Here is a 21,895-nt window from a genome sequence, read left to right as displayed (position 1 = left end):
GTCAAATTATTTACAAAATTATCACCAGAATATGTATATTATTTAAGCTTTTAATTATCACCAGAATATGTACTCTATTTAAGCTTTTATGTACACCTGTTTTCAGTTTTTACCACTTTAATAGGTTTTCACATAATCTAAATCTTATATATATATACATATATATATATATATATATATATATATATATATATATATATATATATATATATATATATATATATATATATATATATATATATATATATATAGGGTAAAGTTTCAGTGAGAACTAAACTTATATGAAAACCGTAAGAACCAATCTCCCTGATAAAAAGGTGTTACTTTTTTATAGAAAATGTATTACTTTTGGACAAAAAAGTGTTACTTTTTTAAAAAAAAAAACAAAGTTGGTACTTTTTAGCATAAAAGTGTTACTTTTAGAAAAAAATTTAAAAAAAATCATACAAACACGTTTTTCTGAAAAGTAACACTTTTTTTATGTAAAAAGCAACACATTTTTGTGAGTTTTGCTCAGAATTTTTTTTTAAAGGTAACACATTTTTCAGGAAAAGTATCATCTTTTTATTAAAAAAAAAGTAACACAGTTTTACCTAAAAGTAACACCTTTTTAATAGAAAAATAACACTTTTTTGTTAGATAGATTGATTCTCACGATTCTAATATAAAGATGGTTCTCACCTGAACTTCTTTATATATATATATATATATATATATATATATATATATATATATATATATATATATATATGTTTATATATTTATATATATATATATATATATATATATATATATATATATATATATATATATGTTTATATATTTATATATATATAATGCTGATCGTTTCATGAACAAACTCTCTTTTGTTGTCTAATTATAAAATTTCCATTACCAATGGGATGCCACAAATGTTTTATATCCTACAATCGTCCCTTGACCATGATTGATTATGACATTTTTTAAACATATATCAATGCAGGATAAAGTGGGAGACCTTGGGGATGTTATCAGAGAGGGAGGTGGAGCACTAGCCAAAGGCTTATTCAGAGGTGTCACCGGAATCTTAACAAAACCCCTTGAGGGTGCTAAATCGACAGGTGTTGAGGGTTTTGTTCAAGGTGTTGGGAAAGGAATAATAGGTGCAGCTGCACAACCAGTAAGTGGTGTTCTAGACCTATTGTCAAAAACTACCGAGGGTGCTAATGCAATGAGAATGAAGATCCAAGCTGCTCTCACTTCTGAAGAACAACTTCTACGGAGGAGAATGCCGCGTGTAATTAGTGGTGATAACCTGCTTCGACCTTATGATGAATACAAAGCACAAGGACAGGTAACGAGTGATTTGAAACTTATTTTCGAATTAGATTGAGGTTCCTATTGTGAAGTTAAACATCATTACTTTGCTATGTTTTCCCTTTTTTATATTAATTATTGTAAATTCTAATCACGTATATACTCCTATATAGAATATCAATAACTGCAATCTCATATAACAACTGTAATTTGCAAGTCTTATGTTAACAATCACTAAATTAATTGTATAAATGTATCTCCTGTTGTCATCATGAAGGTCATACTGCAGCTGGCAGAGTCAGGATCTTTTCTTGGCCAGGTTGATCTGTTCAAAGTGCGCGGAAAATTTGCTTTATCAGATGCCTATGAAGATCATTTTATGCTTCCTAAAGGAAGAGTGTTAATAGTAACACATCGTCGAGTTGTACTTTTACAAGTATGTGGATAATGTACCAAATGCCCCTATTAATGTTTTTTCTCTAGGTATTATGTTGATACTGTCTGATACATATCTTGATAATCAACTTAACACTCTTTACCTTTGAATTTCAGCAACCCTTGAATATTATTCTTCAAAGAAAGTTCAGTGCCGCCAAAGATCCATGTTCAATTTTGTGGGATGTACTATGGGATGATCTGGTAACTATGGAGGTGACTCATGGAAAGAAAGACCAATCTAATGCACCACCTTCACGTGTCGTCCTTTATCTACAAAGCAAGTCTATAGAGACCAAGGATCAATTCCGTATCGTCAAATGCAACCCTGATTCTAACCAGGCTTTCAAGGTTTATACTGCAATTGAGCAAGCAATGAGCACCTATGGACCTAACCAATCAAAGGTGAGGATGAGCAATACCTTCTCTGTAGCAGTATTTCACATATTACATGTCTGTAATTTTTTGCAAGCCAGAGGTTTGCTTTGATATAATGCACCCTGATATTAATTGAATATGCACTGCTTTTGCTCAACTATGAAGCCGATGGTCACTTCTAAGGCATTCTGACCCCCCTTCTGCCCTTCAAATTATTCTTTTTCTAACATAGTTGTGGTGTTTGACCAGTGCCTCCCTTTATTTTAGCATCAAAGCATAACATACAAAACAAGGGAAAGGGGAAAATAATCAAACAACTCTATAGAGCTTTATATTCTCTCAAAAATATACTGTATTTATGCTGATTCACTTCAAGTACTAACCAATTTCATGAAGGGAAATAGAAGGTGGGAGAAGACAATGTCTGTTGTTTAGATGTTCTTATGATGCCTTCTCAACCTATCAGCAAATCTGGAATTCTTACGAGGGAACAGAACTTTGTGGCTATAAATATCTGAGGGAAAGTGTGGGTCCTTTATTTGCTCCAACCTAATGGTCATGGGGGGGGGGGGGGGGGGGGGTGGGGGAGATAGAGAGCGGAAGCTTAGAGTGATAGAAAAGAAATAATAGTGCTGGGGACAAGAGTTTTGGATATGCCAACTTCCCTCGAAAGACATTTCATTTAAATTTATAGTTTTATTCCGGAAAGCAGGGACGAACATGACTCCAGAAACATTAACTTCCTGGTTCATCCAGCTGGATGTTGTACTGTCGAAGATTGCACCCATTTCATTTAGCTTCTAATGTATTTCATGGACAGTCTGTATGTTGAAAGTATGCTTCCTCAAATGATACAGGGACTCCTCAATAAGGTTACAAGACCATATTCCCCTTTGGCTGATCACGCAGATGGAGATTCAGTGAATAAAGAAGGGATCAGTATGTGGTCTCCAGGGCAGTTTCCAGCATCAGTTCCTACAAGGTCATTATTCGGCAGCAGCCCTAGCTAAGAAATTTGAACTGCCAACGCGCTCTTCCAATCTGCAAAACAGCTCCTCATCATTATGTTTTATCATGTTCGAATTCTCGTATCATGGGAAGCTTTGTACATACACATGTTATTAAGAAGGTATTAGTATAGTTTTTGCTTTGCTCATTCTGTATCTCTTTGCAACATGTTCCGGTCCAGCTCTTACGAAATTGATTATTTTTTTACTGTCATCTCCCCTTTTTACCAACTGTAACTCCCAAAAGCAGGAAAATCCAATACTTCTACTGTTGAACTCTCAGAGTGTCACCTGAATCCTTATATTGTGGTCAATAATATAACCCTAGTATGCAATTTGTTTCTTTGCAGGCGTAGAAGAGATACTGCGGAAGAGAGTGAATTCATCCTAGTTTTAAGTTGCCCGACTTCTCGAGAGAAGTGGAATATGGACCCGTTCCTGAAACAATAAGGCTTGTACATAATATTAGAGTTCATTATATGTACATGAGCTGCTATAGGTTATTTGAACTCTACAGCTTTTAACTTGATCCGTAGTATATACATTTATGTAAATTTACTTGCTATAACAATGAGATACTGTAATTAGCAACAATCCCATTTTTCATGGCTGGGAAATTGGAAAGAAATCATTTTTTTCTTTTATAGCTTGAAGGCTAATCCATTCGCCCATGACAATGCAAGGTTGATTGTAGGGAACAACAAACCAACTCATTTAAAATTTCAGGGATTAAAGGAGATTTAGTATAAATTTGATTTTCTTATCATGGGATCAAACAGTTGTTACCCCCATGATTTTCTTAAAATTTCATAATACGATGCTTCTGACTCTTCTTCTTTATCAGGTGCATCGTCATAGTGTCCTGAGATTTAAGGTTGCCTTTCTGCATATATGGTTTCTTTGAATCTACCATCCCGACTCCTAATCATTGTCCTTTCTTCATACCTTAAGGTATCAAGGGATTCTCTCTTCATATGTGGCCGTTTTGGAAACGTGTGGCATTCTGGTTGGATGCGCTGGATGCAATCTCTCACCTCGTTCATTGTGTTTTATTGGACCTTATCTTCCTTTGATCCCTGGCTTCTTTGGTTCTAGCCTTACATGGACCTCTTTTCTTGCCCCTTGTCCAAATGTTCTGGCAAACTCTTTCAGATATTTTTCACTTAGAGCTCTTTCAGCTTCTTTATCTCTGTTTGAACTCTGGACTTTTCTACCAACGTTAAGGCGTTGGTGTTCTTTTTATATGGGGGTTTGGATCCAGCGTTTACACGCTACATGCCTAACCTTTGTCTTGGTGGTTGCTTTTAAATTAAGGCTCTCTTATATATCCTCAATGAGGGCTTTCATGTAAGGTGGATTCCTCCTTAGATAAGATTTAGATGTTGCAGGTGCCTTTCGCGTGGGACGGATAGAGTATTCCCTATAGGGTTGCGAAATATTATTATATTGATGTATCTTTAATTTAGTTGCACTCATGAGACGTTATCACTGATATCCTCCTTTTGCGGGACTTATTATTAGGAGTATTATTGACCATTTTTCTCTAGTTTCCCCTATAAAGAGAATACGGGTATAAATTATTCGTTACCTTTTTCACCCAGACTCACTTTTGGGCGGGATATTAGGTATGATGATAATGATAGATATATCTTCAAGTATTTTAAAATATTAAACATATGTATTTTTGTATCGTTTGTTCTCTCACTACATTTGACATCTGAGTCTGACATTGGTAGTGAGGATATTAAAATTGTATGGATATTATTAAAATGGAGAAAATTTTTTTTAAAATGTGCATAAAAGTTAAAAGAAAGAAGTAAAGAAATTATAATCAAAATTAAAAATGTTGTAAAATAAAATAGTCTATTCAAAATAAAAATAATGTAAACAAATAGAAAGAGAAGCATTAATAAAAAAAAATTTAAAAAAAAAAAAAAGTGGACATACAAACGAAAGGCAAAGATAAACGATTTGGCATATTCGTTATTTCCTTTGTCCTTCTAGAATAGTATCATTTGACTTAAAAATTCTCATATATTTAAATTGACACAATTTAAAATGAAACATTCTCATAATAAGTTAACACGAATTTTAAAATGATACGGTCTTTAATTACACTAATTATATATCATATTCATTTCTTAGTATAATTGTCTCATATGAGATGAACTGTTAAATCGTCATCATCATATCCGGTGAATTCAGCCCATAAAAATACTATGATCAGAATCTGTGGAGGTAAGGAGTGCGGCAATTTATATTCAAACAAGATGTGGCCATAGAATTTCCTACTCGAGATTGATTCACTGAATAATAGATCCCTGCTAGATGAACCGTTAAATCAAATAGTATTATTTCTAAGGGTAGAGCGACCGGTTCGAGTCAACGAATTCCCTTCCAACTACCGTGAAATTTCTGGTACGCGGGTTTCAAATTCCTTAGCGAGGAGTCCTCTAAAGGGAAAAAAAAAGGCGAAACAAATCAAAACATATCAATTTGCACGCAGACCAACTACAATTTACTCCTATCATCTCAAATCCATCTCATTCTGAATCGGAGCATCCCGTTTTTCAATTTCACCTGGCCTGGTTTGTTTCTCCTTCCTCCCTCTTGAAAACAGATCTGCATAACTTTTTCAATTTTGTAATTTGGCATCTGGGTTTTTCTTATTCATTCTTTAAGCACCATTATTGCTTGATTCTCGAATTCAATTAGAAATATTCTTCATTTTGCATTTTGTTTTTATATTCTGTAACAGAGAAAAAAATAGAAATAAGAAATGGATGACATGAAAGACAAATTCAAAGGTTTCATGAAAAAAGTCAATAATCAATTGACATCTTCTTCTTCTGGCAAATTTAAGGGTCAAGGTAGGATTCTGGGTTCATCTTCTGGACCCACTAATTCCAATCTCAATCACCCTTCATCAGCCTCACAATATGTCAATCCAAATAGAAACGTTAATCCTACATCTTCTCAGTCAAAACCTTTACCTAAGAAAACACAAACTTCTGATCTTTCTGTTAGTAAGCCCACGTTTATTGATGCTCAGAACCCTTCACTTCCAAATCCAAATGCAAATACAAACAAAAATTCAAATCAGAATCACCCATCTAAAGATGGGTTTGATCCATTTGACGCAATGATTACAACGGGGAAAAGAAACAAGGGTGGTTATTCACTTAATGTATTGGAATGCCCGGTTTGTGGCTTAGGTTTTACTTCTGAAGAGGAAGTGTCAGTGCATATTGAAACCTGTATTTCTAATACAAACAAGAATGATGGAATTGATAGTATTGGTGGTCATGATGGTGATGGTGTTGATTTGAATTTGGGTTCAGTGAGATCGGGTGATGTTGAGGATAAAGTCGAGTCTACGAATAAATTGGAATCTTGTATTGGTATGTATTTTTCAGGAAACCCATCGGAGAATTCGATTGATGTTATATTGAGGTTGTTGAGAAACATTGTTAAGGAACCAGAGAATCCCAAGTTCCGGAGGATTCGAATGGGCAATCCTAAGATTAGGGAGGCTATTGGAGAAGTATCAGGTGCTGTCGAATTGCTGGAAGTTGTTGGATTTGAGCTGAAAGAAGAGGAAGGCGAGATGTGGGCTGTGATGAATACCCCATCGGAGACCCACATCCTGATGTTAAAAGACTCCGTAAGGTTGTTGGAACGGACGAAAGAAGTTGCGTCGACAGTGAAGGGAGATGCGAATATTGAAGAAGAGACGAAAGTTCATGAGAATGAACCAAAGGTCATTGACAGACAAATCAAGGTTTTCTTTTCAGTCCCTGAAAGTGTTGCAGCAAGGATTGAGTTACCTGATTCGTTTTACAACCGGACTTCTGAAGAGTTGAGGCGAGAGTATGAATTGAGGAAGAAAAAATTGGCTGATTCCCAGCTTTTGATTCCCAAATCCTACAAGGAAAAGCAAGCTCAAGCTGCACGCAGGCAATACACACGAACTATCATTAGAATCCAGTTTCCTGATGGAGTGGTTCTTCAAGGTGTTTTCTCACCTAAAGAGCCTACTAGTGCCTTATACGAGTTTGTAAGCTCGGCACTGAAACAAGAGGGATTGGAATTCGAGTTGGTACATCCCATACCAGTTAAACGTCGTGTGATTCCATGCTTCCCTGCAGCCAGAGAAAGAGCATCAATGCTCGAAGATGAGGATTTAGTCCCTTCTGCTCTGGTAAAATTCAGGCCACACGAGACTGATTCGATGGTATTTACTGGCCTGAGAAACGAACTACTTGAAATTAGTGAACCGATAGGCAGCAGCTGATCCTGTAATGTTGATTATCCTCCTCAAATTGTTTTCAACAGATGTATAAGTTTTTATAAATTGAATTGGTTGGCTTAAATTGTATCTTTACTGGAGATTCATACACCGGCATAAAAAGGTTTGGAAGTTCACTATGATTGTGCAGCTGCAGCATATGACTCTGTTTTCTTTGATTTGAGCTTAGAATTATGGGATGGTCCTTTATAATCCTACTTTAAAAATCCAAAATAAGAGCTAATTTCTTGAACATATACTCCTAATTGGCTTACCTCCAAGATTCCAAGTGATATTTAGTGTCAAAATACTGCTGTGAATGCAGGTAATTCTGTTATCAATGCACCCTAAATTTCTTACCTCCAAGAGTCCAAGTGTTTGTGAAACTCTTCTCTGACAAAAACTACCATATTTAAAGGTTTTGTTAATTCTTAATTCTTTTAAAATTAGAACGTGGGTGATTAAATTAACATTTACTGCCAATTATGTTTTGAATGGTTTGGTTGTATTAAACGCAGACTCTTAGATGTGTCAATTGAGCATTATTATCGTGTTAATATTATTTATGAAGGAAATTAGTGTGCTTTGTTCAAGTGTAATTACTATATATAAATATATATAAATGGGATGAATTATGGAGATAAAATACATTTAATTATTTTAGGTGGTCATAGCGTTTTGCTAGCCAACAATGATCTGTATCTAAATATAATTAGTTTACTACTATTATAATCGGTTCCTATAATGTCACAACGGCAAAATGGAGGTTAGTTGATGTTTGTGGTGTGTCTTAGTGTAAGAATCAAATAATGCATGTATGTGATGAATGACAATAATTAAGAAATAATCAAGACAAAGATTTAAGGTGATTTACCAATTTTAGGCTACATCCACCATCTAGCTTAGGATTTATATTAATGTATTAAAAGGAGAAAATACAAACTTGAAGGAATTATAATGGAGGTTAGTGTAAGGGAAAAGAGAAGCTTATTAGGGAGTAAACTTGAGCAAGTAAGGTACCTTTATTATGTGAGACTTTGGTGCACTAAATATGTTCTAAGACTAGGGTATATATAGCAAAGAGTAGGGCTTTTAAGTATACAAAAGGGGGCAGCAACATAGAGAAGGAATACAGCAGGCAACATAGGCGAACAGAAGGTCAAAGAGCAAGCTGTGTCTCGCTCGACCAGTGGCTCGGTCGAGCAACCACTCAAACAGCATGGTCAGCAGCTTCTGCTGCACTTCTTTCCTTTTACGTGCAAGCTCGGGTCTCCAATACTCTTGCACATCAATCTTGGCTCTGAATACTTGCACACTTATGCTTCACATGTAAAGATTTACTACCCATAGTATCATGTACTATTGATTTCCATACAAGACCAACCACATGTGACACTTTATCCTCTTCTAGTCTTCACTAACTAAAGTGATTAATTATCTTAATCATATTTTGATTACTTGGTGAACATAAGTCGCCCATAATCCTAACATTAATCATCATAAGTATTACTTGAAATGGGAAGAGTTACTAGTTGTTAATTGCGTGTTTTAATTACAAATTAAAACAAACATTATTTATGAAGATTAATACATGTAAAGGTTACATGTAATGAGTGTATGAAGAGGTGATACATTGTGTATATATAGATGCACTTTGTTCATTTTTTACATAAGCATTATCATTTTTAGTATTCTTTACACACTCATATTATCCACCTAAAAAGTAATGAGAAAAGGAGTTTTTTTATTTTGCACTAGCATGCGTGGTGATCCGCTCGATGTTTGTGGGCCAACATTAGAGGAATGACATTTGACATTCTATTATTTCGATTTTGGTATATTTTATATTCGAGTATATAACATGGGATTCACGCATCAAGAGTATGATATTCTTCTTTATTATATAATTCATATTATGATATGCATATGATTCTGTTTAGACGTAAAGAAATAGTTCCTTACAATTCCACTTTACGCATCTATATTCCTACAATTTACATGATTATTATTACGTAAATGCGAGAATTTGATTGTTGCTTTTTTGAGATTGGTACAGAGTTACTTATTGGCATTGCTTGTTTGAATCTTACTAATTCATTTTTTTTAACTATAACAAAAAGAAGATACGCAAAATGGCTAAATTATATCATGATTATTCACCCACGCTAACTTACAAAATCATGTCAATGTATTTTTGACTTTGAAGCCACCAAGACAATGTCATTTGACTCAACATAATAAAAGATTTATCGACAAACCAAAAAACTATATTCAAATTGCAAATAGAGAATTACACCTTGTAAACGAAGTTGGTAGCATTGATTTTTCTTCTTATTTGAAAATTACTTATTGTTTTATCTTCCTGACTTATCTTGTATAATATTGGGAATCAGTCAAATAAAAAAAAAATAAAAAAAAAACTAAATTGTGTTGGTCTAATGTACCCTACGTTTTGCCTTATTTTGGGTGTTCGAATGGGACATATAGTAAATTATGGCACTACATATGGAGGGTTGTAATGTGGATAGTTTAACTCAACAATGCACTGCAATGTTAGGTCGTAGAACAGTAGGATGTCAAATCTGGCTACGACATCATCATCATCATCGTCTCGGTCCGTACATTGGCTAACTGTGCAACTATCTCGTACATATACTTCATACCAGATTGTTATGCACACTAATAAAATTGAAAATGTGCCAAAAATCTAAAAGGGCTAAATTAACCAAACACCATTAAGCAATAGTTCTAAAATCTAATCAGAAATGACAAATTCAACTTGTTTGGTTTTTATTATTTCACGCAATCAAATATATTTATTGGAAATTAAACCATCAACCTGCTGTGGAAGTTGCTTTCTTAGCTATAGATTATGTCTCGCGTCTTGACTTATACAAGTTTCTTGGAGCTTGTTGATACACTAATGGAAAATAAAACTATTTTCTCAATTTCAAAATACTTATAACATTTTCTTTTTCACATAGTTCAATACATTATTCAACTTTTAATATCTCTAATATGTATAATAAAAAATTATAAAAACTTAACTATGTTTTAACTTATAGATTAATAATTAATCACAAATTAAAAGAAATAAGTAAATAGTGTAACATTCTCAATATTACAATTAATTTGAAATTAACAAACCTTATATGCCACAACTTTTGAAAATAGAATACGACAGAAAACTTGCACACCTAGTTCCTGAATTTGGCCAAGAGAAAACAAAGCCACTCAGAATGGTGTGCCCTACGCCAACATGAAACTGACACTAAGCGTGTCCTCGGATTTTGCAATACAGCCCACACATTTGGAGGTTGATGGACTCCTCGGTCTCACCGCAAAATCTTAAATTTTGAAAATGGCTATAAAAGAACATTGCAATTAGGATTGATTGACGTGAAATATCGGTTATCCGCATTCGTCTTAGCTAGGGCGAATATGGGTATGAATTTGCTAGGTAGTGTGTGGATATGAGTGTGAAAAACTCTACATGCCTTGAGTAACAGCTAGTAGGTAGGTAGTCGATATAAGGTCTTACCTATTTATATCCTCCCGCCTCACCCTATATCCGTCCGCCTTGTTCCTATGGCCTAAGTTCTAATAATAGCCACCATAGGGGTATGCATACTTTACCTATGACGATTCTAACAAGAATACAGGACGGGTAACATCTTAGGTCAGAAGTTGCCTTGGAATTAGCTCTCCCTTGTGTATTCTTCCAAACTTTTTTTAACACTATGGTGACCTGAACTGGACAGGCAACAACATGAGTTAGGGAAATTAAATGTCAAATATGACATGAACTTGTTAAAGACTTTATATGCTAGGATGAACTCATTGTCTGTTAATTAACCTTTATAATGCATTGTATGAAGTCTCTGATGCGTGCTGGTTATTGTGTTGTTTGGAACGTGCGATGATGTTGTCATTGGATAACAAATTAATTGAAGGTGGGCATAAGAAGGGAGAGAGGTGAACTCTAGGAACATGTGATATATTCATCCAATGCATTTACTTTTGTCATGGACTTTATGCTTTTGTTGGATTTTAGTGCTTTTCGCAAACACTTTGAATGTTAGATGTCGTTTTTGTTTCAGTGAGGTTGGAATCCGGATGTTTCTCAAGATGTGACATTTTTGACTTTCAATGACTTTATTTCTTTTTGTTTAATGCTTAGTTATTTCTTTACCACTAGAATGTCGTCGGTCCTTTAATCCGATTTAACATAAACGTCTGTGTGTCACCCGGATCACATGTGAATATCCGCTTCACTTTAACTCGAATTATTGCACTATTGTTTGAGGGAAAAGATTTAATTACTTCCAATGTTGCGAATGACAACTTTAGGCGACATCAGACCTCCTTCTGAGACACAATGCTTAGCTAATTAGACATCGTAAAGTAAATCTTTACTTAAGCTAATTTTCATATGCAACTAACAGTTAAGTTCATGTAAATTACAAGAAACAATTTTGACACCTATATTGATACAATTAAGTTTATCAAGTGAGCTGCATTTTGGTGACTTTGGCAATTGGTTGTTGGTTATTTGACTTAGTTTACATGGCTTATTTAAAAAACTCGTCACATTTGTTTATTATTTAGCTATTAAGCAAGTTGTTTAAGTCAAAAACATATATCTAGCTATAGAGATATTTGAAAAAAATTTAATGTTGATTTTTTTATTGGAGAAAATTAGGTGAAATGTGAAAAGTTAATTAAAAAAGCTACACATCAACTTTTTTATTTTGTGTAAATTCAATTTTTCAACTAGTTAAAAAATCATTTACCAAACACAATAAAAGTTTTTTAATCAGCCAACAAACTATAAATCAAATATAAAAAGCCTACATCATCTATCAAATAGATTAGTTATGTCAGTAGCAAGGATGACATGCGGATAAAATTAGTATGGATTTCAAATTGCATTCATCGTTCCAATTGGGGTAGGTAAGGATATGAATTTTGTGGTAGTGGGTGAATATATATGGGCATAAAAAGTCTTACCCTTCATAAGTAGTGGGTAGTGTATGAGGTCTAATTCACCCGATATCAACCCGCCCTACCCCATACTCACTTGACTCGCTCCATACCTACCCACGTCATATCTACAATGTACTATATTTCAATTTCATATATTTTTATAAAAATATTAACGATAAATTAAGGATATTAATATGATTTTAGTATTACATTGCAAAGTTTATATAAAATTAGATATACAACTAAATTAATAAAAAAAATTGCAATTGTATAGAGCGCATATAAAGTAGACACGGAGTCAATGTAAGGCGGGTTTAAGGTGGGTATATCTAGTGATGGCCAAGGTTTAGGTTGGGCCGGTTCTGTTCCAGTTCCACCCGGCTCCAATTCTGTTCCGGTTCCACCCAGCTCCAGTTCCATGTGGAACCTGATTCGAACGTTCTGGTTCCGATTCCGGGCGGTTCCAAACGATTCCTTGGCGGTTCAGGCGGTTCCAATCCTGGGTCGGGCGGGTCAGACCATCGGTTTCATTCTTATTTTCATCTTAAAATATGGGTCTAAAATTATCGCAATTCCATAAATAAAAGGAAAATCAGTAAAATACGTCTTCCACTTGTCCATCATATCTGCAAGAGTCAGCTTTAAAAATATATTAGTATCATCATGCGAATGTTTAAGAAGATGATAGAAAATAGTAATAAATTCAATTATTACTAAGTGGACGTTTGGTTCGTAAACATATCAATAAATCTTAGTTGCGTGGACATACGCTTCTAATATTTTCTGTACGCCTATAGCTAGTTCCCATGTTTCATCACTTATACGGCTATCTGTACACTCACTATACGGTTGTGTTATAACCGGACGATAAGTAATAGCCTTTTTTAATAAATCATGGGTTGAGCCCCAACGTGTAGGAGTATCTAATGACCAATACACTTTTTTTAGTTTATAATGGTCACATATTTGCTTATATCTTCTCTTTACTTGTCCAACTCTAAGCCACTTCACTATGTCTCTAATGGGATCTAATAAATCACTTAGTTATCTAATACCTGCTTGGCAAGATAAGTTAACTATATGAGCACAACAACGTACATGTAATAATCTACCACCAAGGATAATACTAAAAGCGGGTTCGTTATACAAAAGTTCGATGCATTTAATGTTGGCAGTTGCATTATTGGCAGAACAACAAAATATCTTATCTAATAAGTTTCATTCTTTACATATCTCTATTAATCTGTATTTTATATTTTCACCCGTATGTCTTTCGAGCATTAACTCAAAAGCAATTATTCGTTTTTGAATAATCCAATTTTGATTTATCTAATGTGCTGTTACACACATATAAGGTTCTGAATGTGGGGGAGCAGACCAAATATCAGTTGTTATTCTAACCCTACCGTTAAAATATTTAAACAATTCTACTAATTCATAGCGCTTTGATTCATATAATTTTATTGTGCGTCGCTTAAGAGTGTTCCTAGGGATTACTCTATATTGTGGTTGCAAAGTTTTTCCAGTATAATACTCGCATGCCTTACTTCCACCATGTTAAATGCCAATTCATCACAAATTACATATTAAGAAACTTCATCAATCATATCATTACGATTATTATATTTAAAAGGTATACCTCCGTCGAGAATGTCCCACTGTCGGCTTCCACTTGTGGTCCCGCTGCCGCTTGTTGCATGAGTTTCTTTTGTGATTCCATACTTCTTTGCCAAATGTTTATTAAAAGAATCCGTACCACCACCTAACACGTATTCACAAAACACAATAAATGAATTTTAATACATTCTTGATTTACAAAATATATGTAACACCCCTGAATTTCCAACCCCTTAAACGAAACCAGAATCGTGAAGGAAGGGAGGAAATTCGGGTGTTACATAAAAAAGAAAAGAAGAGAAAATACTTAACATAAACGCTAAGGATTAAATAAAAAGGGTGAGTGAGCGGAATCTCGACAGCATCTCTACTGAAAACTGAGGATGTGAATAGAATATATGTAGTTATAATTGATTAGCATGATTAAACTAATCTAAGGCCTATAACGCCTTTCAAAAGAATACGTCACGACGGAACAAATCATCGTCGGCTTCACAAAACTTCAACTCTAACGAGGATCGTGGTTCCAGTGTTAACGCATCGATCTGACGGATACTAAAGGAGTATTCTCCCTACTGTACATCTAAAACTACGCAGCGGATCTATGGATCATACGAGGAGTCACATGGCTCCATACAAAAGAAATTTTACAACCCCAAAAGAAAACTTTACAAGTATCATGGAAGCTACAAGCATTAAGACGATTTATACACAATTGTTACGATCGTACTCCGCTCTTTCCCCAACGCAAAGCAAAAGAAGCTCCTATACCTGACATGCCAAGCTATGATCCTTCTGCTGCTCAACATAATGACCATAGTCATATGCGTCATAGCAGGAACATCATAGAGAGTCATGAGCAAACAACAACAACATGCACACGTCAGTAATAAATACAATTATAACAATTATAGTCATCGAACAAACTGTAGGTAACGATATAGTATGGCAATAATGAATCTACTCACTTGTCTAAACACTTCTATTTGTTCATAATTTCTCTTTCAACTGCTAACCTCTCAAGGTATATTCAAGGTAGTGGATCCTTTCTCTATTCATGGCATAGTGACACGGCCAAGGGCGTTATCGGCCTCCCGGTGCCCATTGGCAAAGTATGAGCTCATGCCCCCTCCAGCTGACCCACTCGGGTCCTACCTTCGGGAAAAACTAACACACTGGGGTACTAAACCAGTGAAGAGGCCACCATATTGGGGTTTGCAAGGCCCTCATGGTAACATCTCGGTCAAGGGGCGTTATCGGCCTCCCGGCGCCCAATGACCCAAGCATGCTCATACCCCCCTTACGGTGGTCCCGTCGAACCTCACCTAGGGGACTAATAAATCAACCGGACATAATCCAGCTGAGTTACGCCAACTAATCATAAATCAAGGCTCAATAAGTAGGAAAAACACTTCGATACTACACACAACTATGGTGCGTTCTCTACTATTTAGAAATTTGTTCTCATAGTCTCCTAATGCTTCCACTCTACTTGCCTATATCACTATTTATGACCATCCACTAGCATGACTTACTTTCTGACGTTCTATAATTCTAATACGATGCATATAATCATGAAATATGAATAATACTTTGAAACAATGAATATGATAATTAATTACTGCGTGTACGTACCTGCAAGCGTCAATGCACGACCACAAGTTACAAAAATCGCCCAACTAAGGGGTCTACTTTCCTCTTATAAACTGGGGACCTATACAAGTTAGGAATAGAACTTATAAGTTCTCTTAACTACTTTGTTATACCAGCTAAAAACCAAGTAACCTCTATCATCCATTCACGACAAGTTTCCAATTACTTTTAGCACGTACGCATCTCATTCAACACCAAGCATCATCGTCAATTCAACAATAACACAAGTTTTTCCATCGGCAAAGAATAAAAGGATTATGTCGACTGCTTCATTACATCAACTAACTTTGAGTTATGACGATTCACACTTAAGTCTCACGAAGTTACATATAACTCTATTATGACGTGAGGACAATTCTTAAAGTGGTCAGATCGCAACATTCTTCACTACATCCTCCCAAGTTAGAGAGACTACAATCGAGCATCACTACAAGCAACTTAACAACTTTTTACAATAAGTTGACATCATTCTCATGGCCTTACTAAGATTATGCATTATGACTTCAATAACAACCTAGTAAGAATACTTGTAATTCACAACAATCAAATCATAACAACTAGCAGCTATTTATCCCAATTTAACAACTAAGATCACTTCCATAGGCACTACAATCACCACCATTACTAATTTTCACAACAAAATCCATCAACTAAGTTTCAAACAACTTTTAAAGTTATTTAATCAATCATCACACCATCAAAATATAAGATAGACGTACATCATTTGTAATTTCATTTCTAAATCCAAACCCTAATTATTTCATATTCAAAGATAATACTATTTCTATAACCTATGATAAGATTAAACCAAACTAATACACAATCAACACACATCCCATAATTTCTAATCACACTTCAAACTTTAAATCATGAATAGGTTCAATTCATCAATCAAACTCTTACCCACAAAAGAATTTAATGAAAATCATACAAATTTAACACCAAGTTCATAAACTTAGTAAAATTCTGATTAAAAACTAGCAAAATTACTTAGAGTGAACTTGAGAGAGCTTACAATGGGGTAATTAGAAAGGAGTGAAGACTAGACGGTTAACACCAAGCGTCTAGACCGTGGCGGCTGCTGGCGATTGTGGAGAAGGCAGCGATCATGGCTGCTGCTGGCGAGACACAGCGAGGGAGGAGGAGAGTGTGCTGTGGCTGCTGCTTGCGTGGGGAAAGAAAAGCCGGCTGTTGCTGCCGGTTTGGAGGAAGAAGAGATGCGGCTGCGGGGAGGACGGCTGCTGGTGCAAGGAGGGAAGGAAGGAAGCGCACGGGAAAGAACGAGGAAGAAGAAGAGGATGACGGCTAGCTTTTGTATTTAGGGTTTCATGAGCTTCTTTTATACTTGTTTTTATTATTATTATTATTATTATTATTATTATTATTATTATTATTAGGTTTATTTATTTTTATCTCGGTTTATTTTTCTTGCGAGACCCAACTAAGAGACTCACCTTTGCGGCCTCACACATTTTAATAAAATAATCATTTTGATTCAAACCTCTTTATTTGAGAAATCGTAACTATATTTTTAGTATCTATATAAGTCGACATTTAAATCCGTATGTGAAAGAAATTTATTAAAGCTAATTCGAAAATAATTAAATAATAATTGTAAAATCTTTAAAAAAACTATTAAAATATTAAATAATTACGTCATTAAAATCTCGGGGTGTTACAATATAAATATCATGTATGTATAAAAACTTAAAAAGTATTTACCTCTGCTGAAATTGTATGAAACTAAAGGCTTTACCCCTTGACTTTCACAAATTTGACAAGTGCATAAGAAAACATCCGGATTATCGGTTGGTTCTTTTGTAAAATACGTCCACACATGTGAAACAGCTCTGCCATTGTAAAATACGTCCAAATTTGACAAGTATTTACTTCTTGTTCTTCTTCTTCTTCTTCAATTTGTATTTCTCTTTCCACTTCTACATAATCGTGTAATTCTTGGTCGTACCCTTCTGGATAATTTGGTTCGAAATTAAAATTACTAACCGAAGGCGTTATTGATACCGACGTAGTTGAAGTGGCTTTTCTTTTAGAGTTAGAACCTCCCAGTGATTTTGCCACTTTAGTAACTTTTTTAGAGGCTTTTTTCAAAAAAGAAGACATGATAATATTGAAATAATAATAGAATTAAGAAATAAATAAATAATTAAAAGACTAATTAAATAATTAAGAAATAATTAAAAGACTAATTATATAATTAAGAGAATAATTGCGTAATTAAGTAATTAAGTAGAGAGAGTAAGTAGAGAGAGTAGGAGAAGAGATGAATTGTGAATGAAAATCATTTAAAGTGTGGAGTATTTATACAAAAAATCCCAAACCGCTAGTTAACCGCTGGGCCGAGTAAACCGATCGGTTCCGGTTCCAAGGAACCGTTGGGCCGAGTGAACCGGTCCGGTTCCAGGTTCCGGGGCGGTTCCTTGGAACCTGTGGTCCGGGTGAACCGGCCCGCGTTTCTTTGGTCCAGTTCAGGCGGTTTTTTTCGGCGGTTTCACGGTTTCGCCAACAATTTTTTTTCGGCCGTTTTACAACTCCGCGGTTCAGAACCTATCGCGAACGGTTTCGGTTCCAGGACGGTTTCAAGCGGTTCGATTCCGGATAACCCGCTCCGTGGCCATCACTAGGTATATCCATAACGAGTATACCCCAATTAATCATAGGAGGTTGAAAACTTTACACAAAAATCAGAAAATTGAAGAAAACGGGCCAATGTGTCTCCTGACAACACAGTCATTTTAATTTTTAATGGTATAAAATCAATACTCCTACTGTTGATCAAGAAACTACTCGGCATAGAAAATCAAAGTCAGTATTAGAAGATAATTAGTAATGATTTTCAAATCACTACTTGTGTGTCCCACTAGTTTTGCTATGTTACTTTTTTTTTTAATATAAAATGGTGTAGTAATACTACCTCCTATTCAACCCATTAGTCTCATTTTGTTTTTCATATTTGTCGAGACAACATTTTAACATTTAATATCTCTAATTATTTTTAATTAAAAATTATAAAAAATTGATATTAATAATCTTTGTATTGAGACGAAGTAAATAAGATCTTACATGACTATGTTTTAACTTATAGACTAAGATTAAAATACAAATTAAGAGTGATAAGTGAATAGTAAAAAAAGTAAATGGGACTAATGGGTAGAATAGGAGAGAGTATCATTTAAGAAGCTTTGGCCTCAATTTGGATAGCTTTGGATTCAATTTTTTTTGGTTTTTTAATTGGTTTATTTTTAACTTTAAAATTTTTGGTTAGTTAAAAAATAAAAGAATATATTTGATAAATGATTTTTCAGCCAATTAAAAAGTTGGCTTTTAAGTTAAAATAAAAAAGTTTAATTGATTGGTTTTTAGATTGTTGGCGGTTGGCTTTTTTAGTTGAATTGTTTGACCGGCTGAAAATGTTGGTTGTTTTTGTTAAAAGCTAGCTGAAAAAGCCAATTGGTTAAGGGGATGTTTGGTAAATTTTAGTATTAATTGTTGGTTGTTTATTAGAGAAAACGTGGGCCAACAAGCCAAAAATCAACCAAAAAAGCTAGATGGTGCAGTTTTTTTTTTTGGCTTAAAAGCTAGCTTTTCAGCTACTTTACAAACCATTTACCAAATACTTTTTTTAGCTATTTGACCAACTAATAAGCCAAAAGCCAAAATACAACCAAAAAGTTAAGCCAAAAGCCATGTACCAAACATCCCCATATCTTTACCACACATCTCCTTTTATATTTGACTTATATAACTAACTTAAAAGCTAATAAAAAAGTTAAACAAGCTGACTTATTTGCAAAACCCCCTCATACATCAATCAATCAAAGGAAAATAAATATATTTTAAAGCAAATTAGCAAATGAGTAAATACTAATTATTAGTGCTCTTATTTCAATCATTTAAGAATTCTACATATGTTTTGATGTTGGCTTTTGATTGATGAGCAGTTATTTTGCCAAGAAAATTGTAGATTTTAGCAACGTTATTTTGTGCTAAATCTCGTGTAATGCATGGTTATTTTTAGCATCACCATATATAAACGTTTGATATTAAAAAATAAAGCCAAAGATATTATGCAGTAAAGACGCTCAATTTTGAGAGTTATATGTATAAATTAACTTTGTAATTTTTTTTTAGAAATTGTCAAAAATATATGATGCAACATATATATATATATATATATATATATATATATATATATATATATATATATATATATATATATATATATATATATATATATATATATATATATATATATATATATATATATATATATATAGTAACAGACCCTTTTTCTTAATCTTAAATATTTTGACAAATTCAATAATCGTTTCGTTTTATTATTTTCTTTTTAATGCTGTTTCGAATTTTATTCCAATCGTTCATAAGTTCGTGATTTTCTTTTATATATAATTTATTTCTCTTAAAATAAATTACCTAAATATTAAGTCTAGCTAAATTACCTACAATAACTTAAACTTTTTATTTCTTATATTAAATTATGATTAAAAATAAAAATATATATAATAATAATAAAATTTAAAAAAAATGTAAAAATATAATAAAAAGCTGGCGGCAAGACTAAGATAGGTGCCAAAATAATTAATTTAGCCTTATCCTAAGGATAAACCCAAGGATAAAAATCTTGTAGTAAATTATATTTGCTTGCACATGAAGGAAAATTAAAAATAATAAAAAAATTACAATCTTTAGCCCATAAATAGATCAAGCATGTCGTGGGAAATAAAAAAACAAAAGAAGAAGGAAATCAGAAAATTTATTTCACAAATATAAAATAATTCCTAAAAAATTCTAAAAACCCTAGAAAAATTCCTAAAAATCCTCAAAAATTTCCTAATAATAGTATTTAGTGTTAATTATAGAAATTCAAGGGGAGGAAGCTAATATTTTGGCTAAAAATTCTACAACAAAGAAATTTAATTAATAGTGAAATTATTAAAGATATAAATTCTTACATATATTTATTTACATAAAATTATGTCCATAAATTTTATATGTGTTTTATATATAAATTAATATTTCTGGAAATTTTGGTGAATTAATTCGTTATAATTTTTTTATATGATTTATTCATTTAAATTGCAAAAAACCGCATAAACCGAAATAATTTTAATTAAAATAGTAAACAGTAATATTTTTAAACGAAAATTATTCTACATATATATATATATATATATATATATATATATATATATATATATATATATATATATATATATATATATATATATATATATATATATATATATATATATATATATATATATATATATATGAGATATAAATTGTGTATTAATTTTGTGAATTATAGTCGAGTATAAATATTATTGTTATTTTTTGCTAAAAAACGAATAAATAAAGGAAATCGATAAATTTGGGTTAAAAATAATTAATTCTGGAAAAAAAGAATTATTTTAGTGTTACTGTATTTTCTTTTCATATAAATTATTTTTGTGAAATTTGTAATGTTAAATTTTAAAGAAATAAATTAATAATGTAAATTGTTATAGTAGGCGAAAAGACAAAAAAAATGAAAATAATATTTAAAATTATTTTATTTTGGTGAATAACAATATACACCAAATCATTTAATAACAAGTTATTTATTTTAAATTTCGTGCAGATTTTCACCTTAAGGAAATTAATTATTCATGTACTAAATCTAAAACTAAGCTATTAAGAAATTAATTAAATGAAATAAAATTTTATTTTCTAAAAATTTGGATAAATGGGCTAGAATCTATAATAAACCCAATATGTCCTTTTTAAGACATTTTTAGTATTTATTTATGATGGAACTATTTATTTTATCATTTATAATAAATAGACATTTAAGAAATTGATTATTAAGAAATTAATAAGAGCTAATTGAAAATTAATCTATAAGCAAATTCTTAAGACCCATTTAGTTTTGATTTTAATAATAATAAATGATTATTTGTATGTAAGTCGTAATGAATTTATTTCTATTATGTGTTATTGTAATGTTGCATTTATATGATAACAGTGACATGATAATAAAAAGGCTTGATAGTAAGAAAATGCCGAACCATGCTTCCGGCATGTAAAAAACGTGGGACGTGTTTTCCAGCACGTAAAATACGACGAACACAGTAAGGTTGTTTAACCTGATCTGTGGCTCGAGCAACATTGTACTGGAGGAGTGACGAGTCCCACTAAGTTAGGGGTTTTGGTTTAG

The 21,895-nt window shown here is 33.0% G+C and overlaps 2 protein-coding genes across 8 annotated transcripts in view; both read left to right on the top strand.

The window, feature by feature from the left end:
- LOC130823840 (uncharacterized) overlaps nt 1-3,762 on the top strand; it is a 73,290-nt gene extending 69,528 nt beyond the window's left edge. For all 7 annotated transcript variants that reach the window (XM_057688642.1, XM_057688643.1, XM_057688641.1 and 4 more), the window contains 5 exons: nt 983-1,333; nt 1,574-1,732; nt 1,849-2,136; nt 2,967-3,238; nt 3,467-3,762. In XM_057688642.1, coding sequence (XP_057544625.1) covers nt 983-1,333; nt 1,574-1,732; nt 1,849-2,136; nt 2,967-3,119 — 951 coding nt within the window. In that variant the 3' untranslated portion in view covers nt 3,120-3,238; nt 3,467-3,762. The remainder of the gene's footprint in view (nt 1-982; nt 1,334-1,573; nt 1,733-1,848; nt 2,137-2,966; nt 3,239-3,466) is intronic.
- A 1,636-nt stretch (nt 3,763-5,398) lies between these two features.
- Nucleotides 5,399-7,541, top strand: LOC130823839 (plant UBX domain-containing protein 2). The gene is made up of 2 exons (XM_057688638.1): nt 5,399-5,704; nt 5,875-7,541. Exon 2 carries the CDS (start codon nt 5,896-5,898, stop codon nt 7,408-7,410), a length of 1,515 nt encoding a protein of 504 aa, XP_057544621.1. The 5' UTR covers nt 5,399-5,704; nt 5,875-5,895; the 3' UTR covers nt 7,411-7,541.
- Nucleotides 7,542-21,895: the final 14,354 nt, after the last annotated feature.

This window comes from Amaranthus tricolor, chromosome 9 (genome assembly GCF_026212465.1).
Source record: "Amaranthus tricolor cultivar Red isolate AtriRed21 chromosome 9, ASM2621246v1, whole genome shotgun sequence".
NCBI lineage: Eukaryota > Viridiplantae > Streptophyta > Magnoliopsida > Caryophyllales > Amaranthaceae > Amaranthus > Amaranthus tricolor.
The sequence above is the reverse complement of the archived record's forward strand: the minus strand, read 5'-3'. Positions and strand labels throughout refer to the sequence as shown.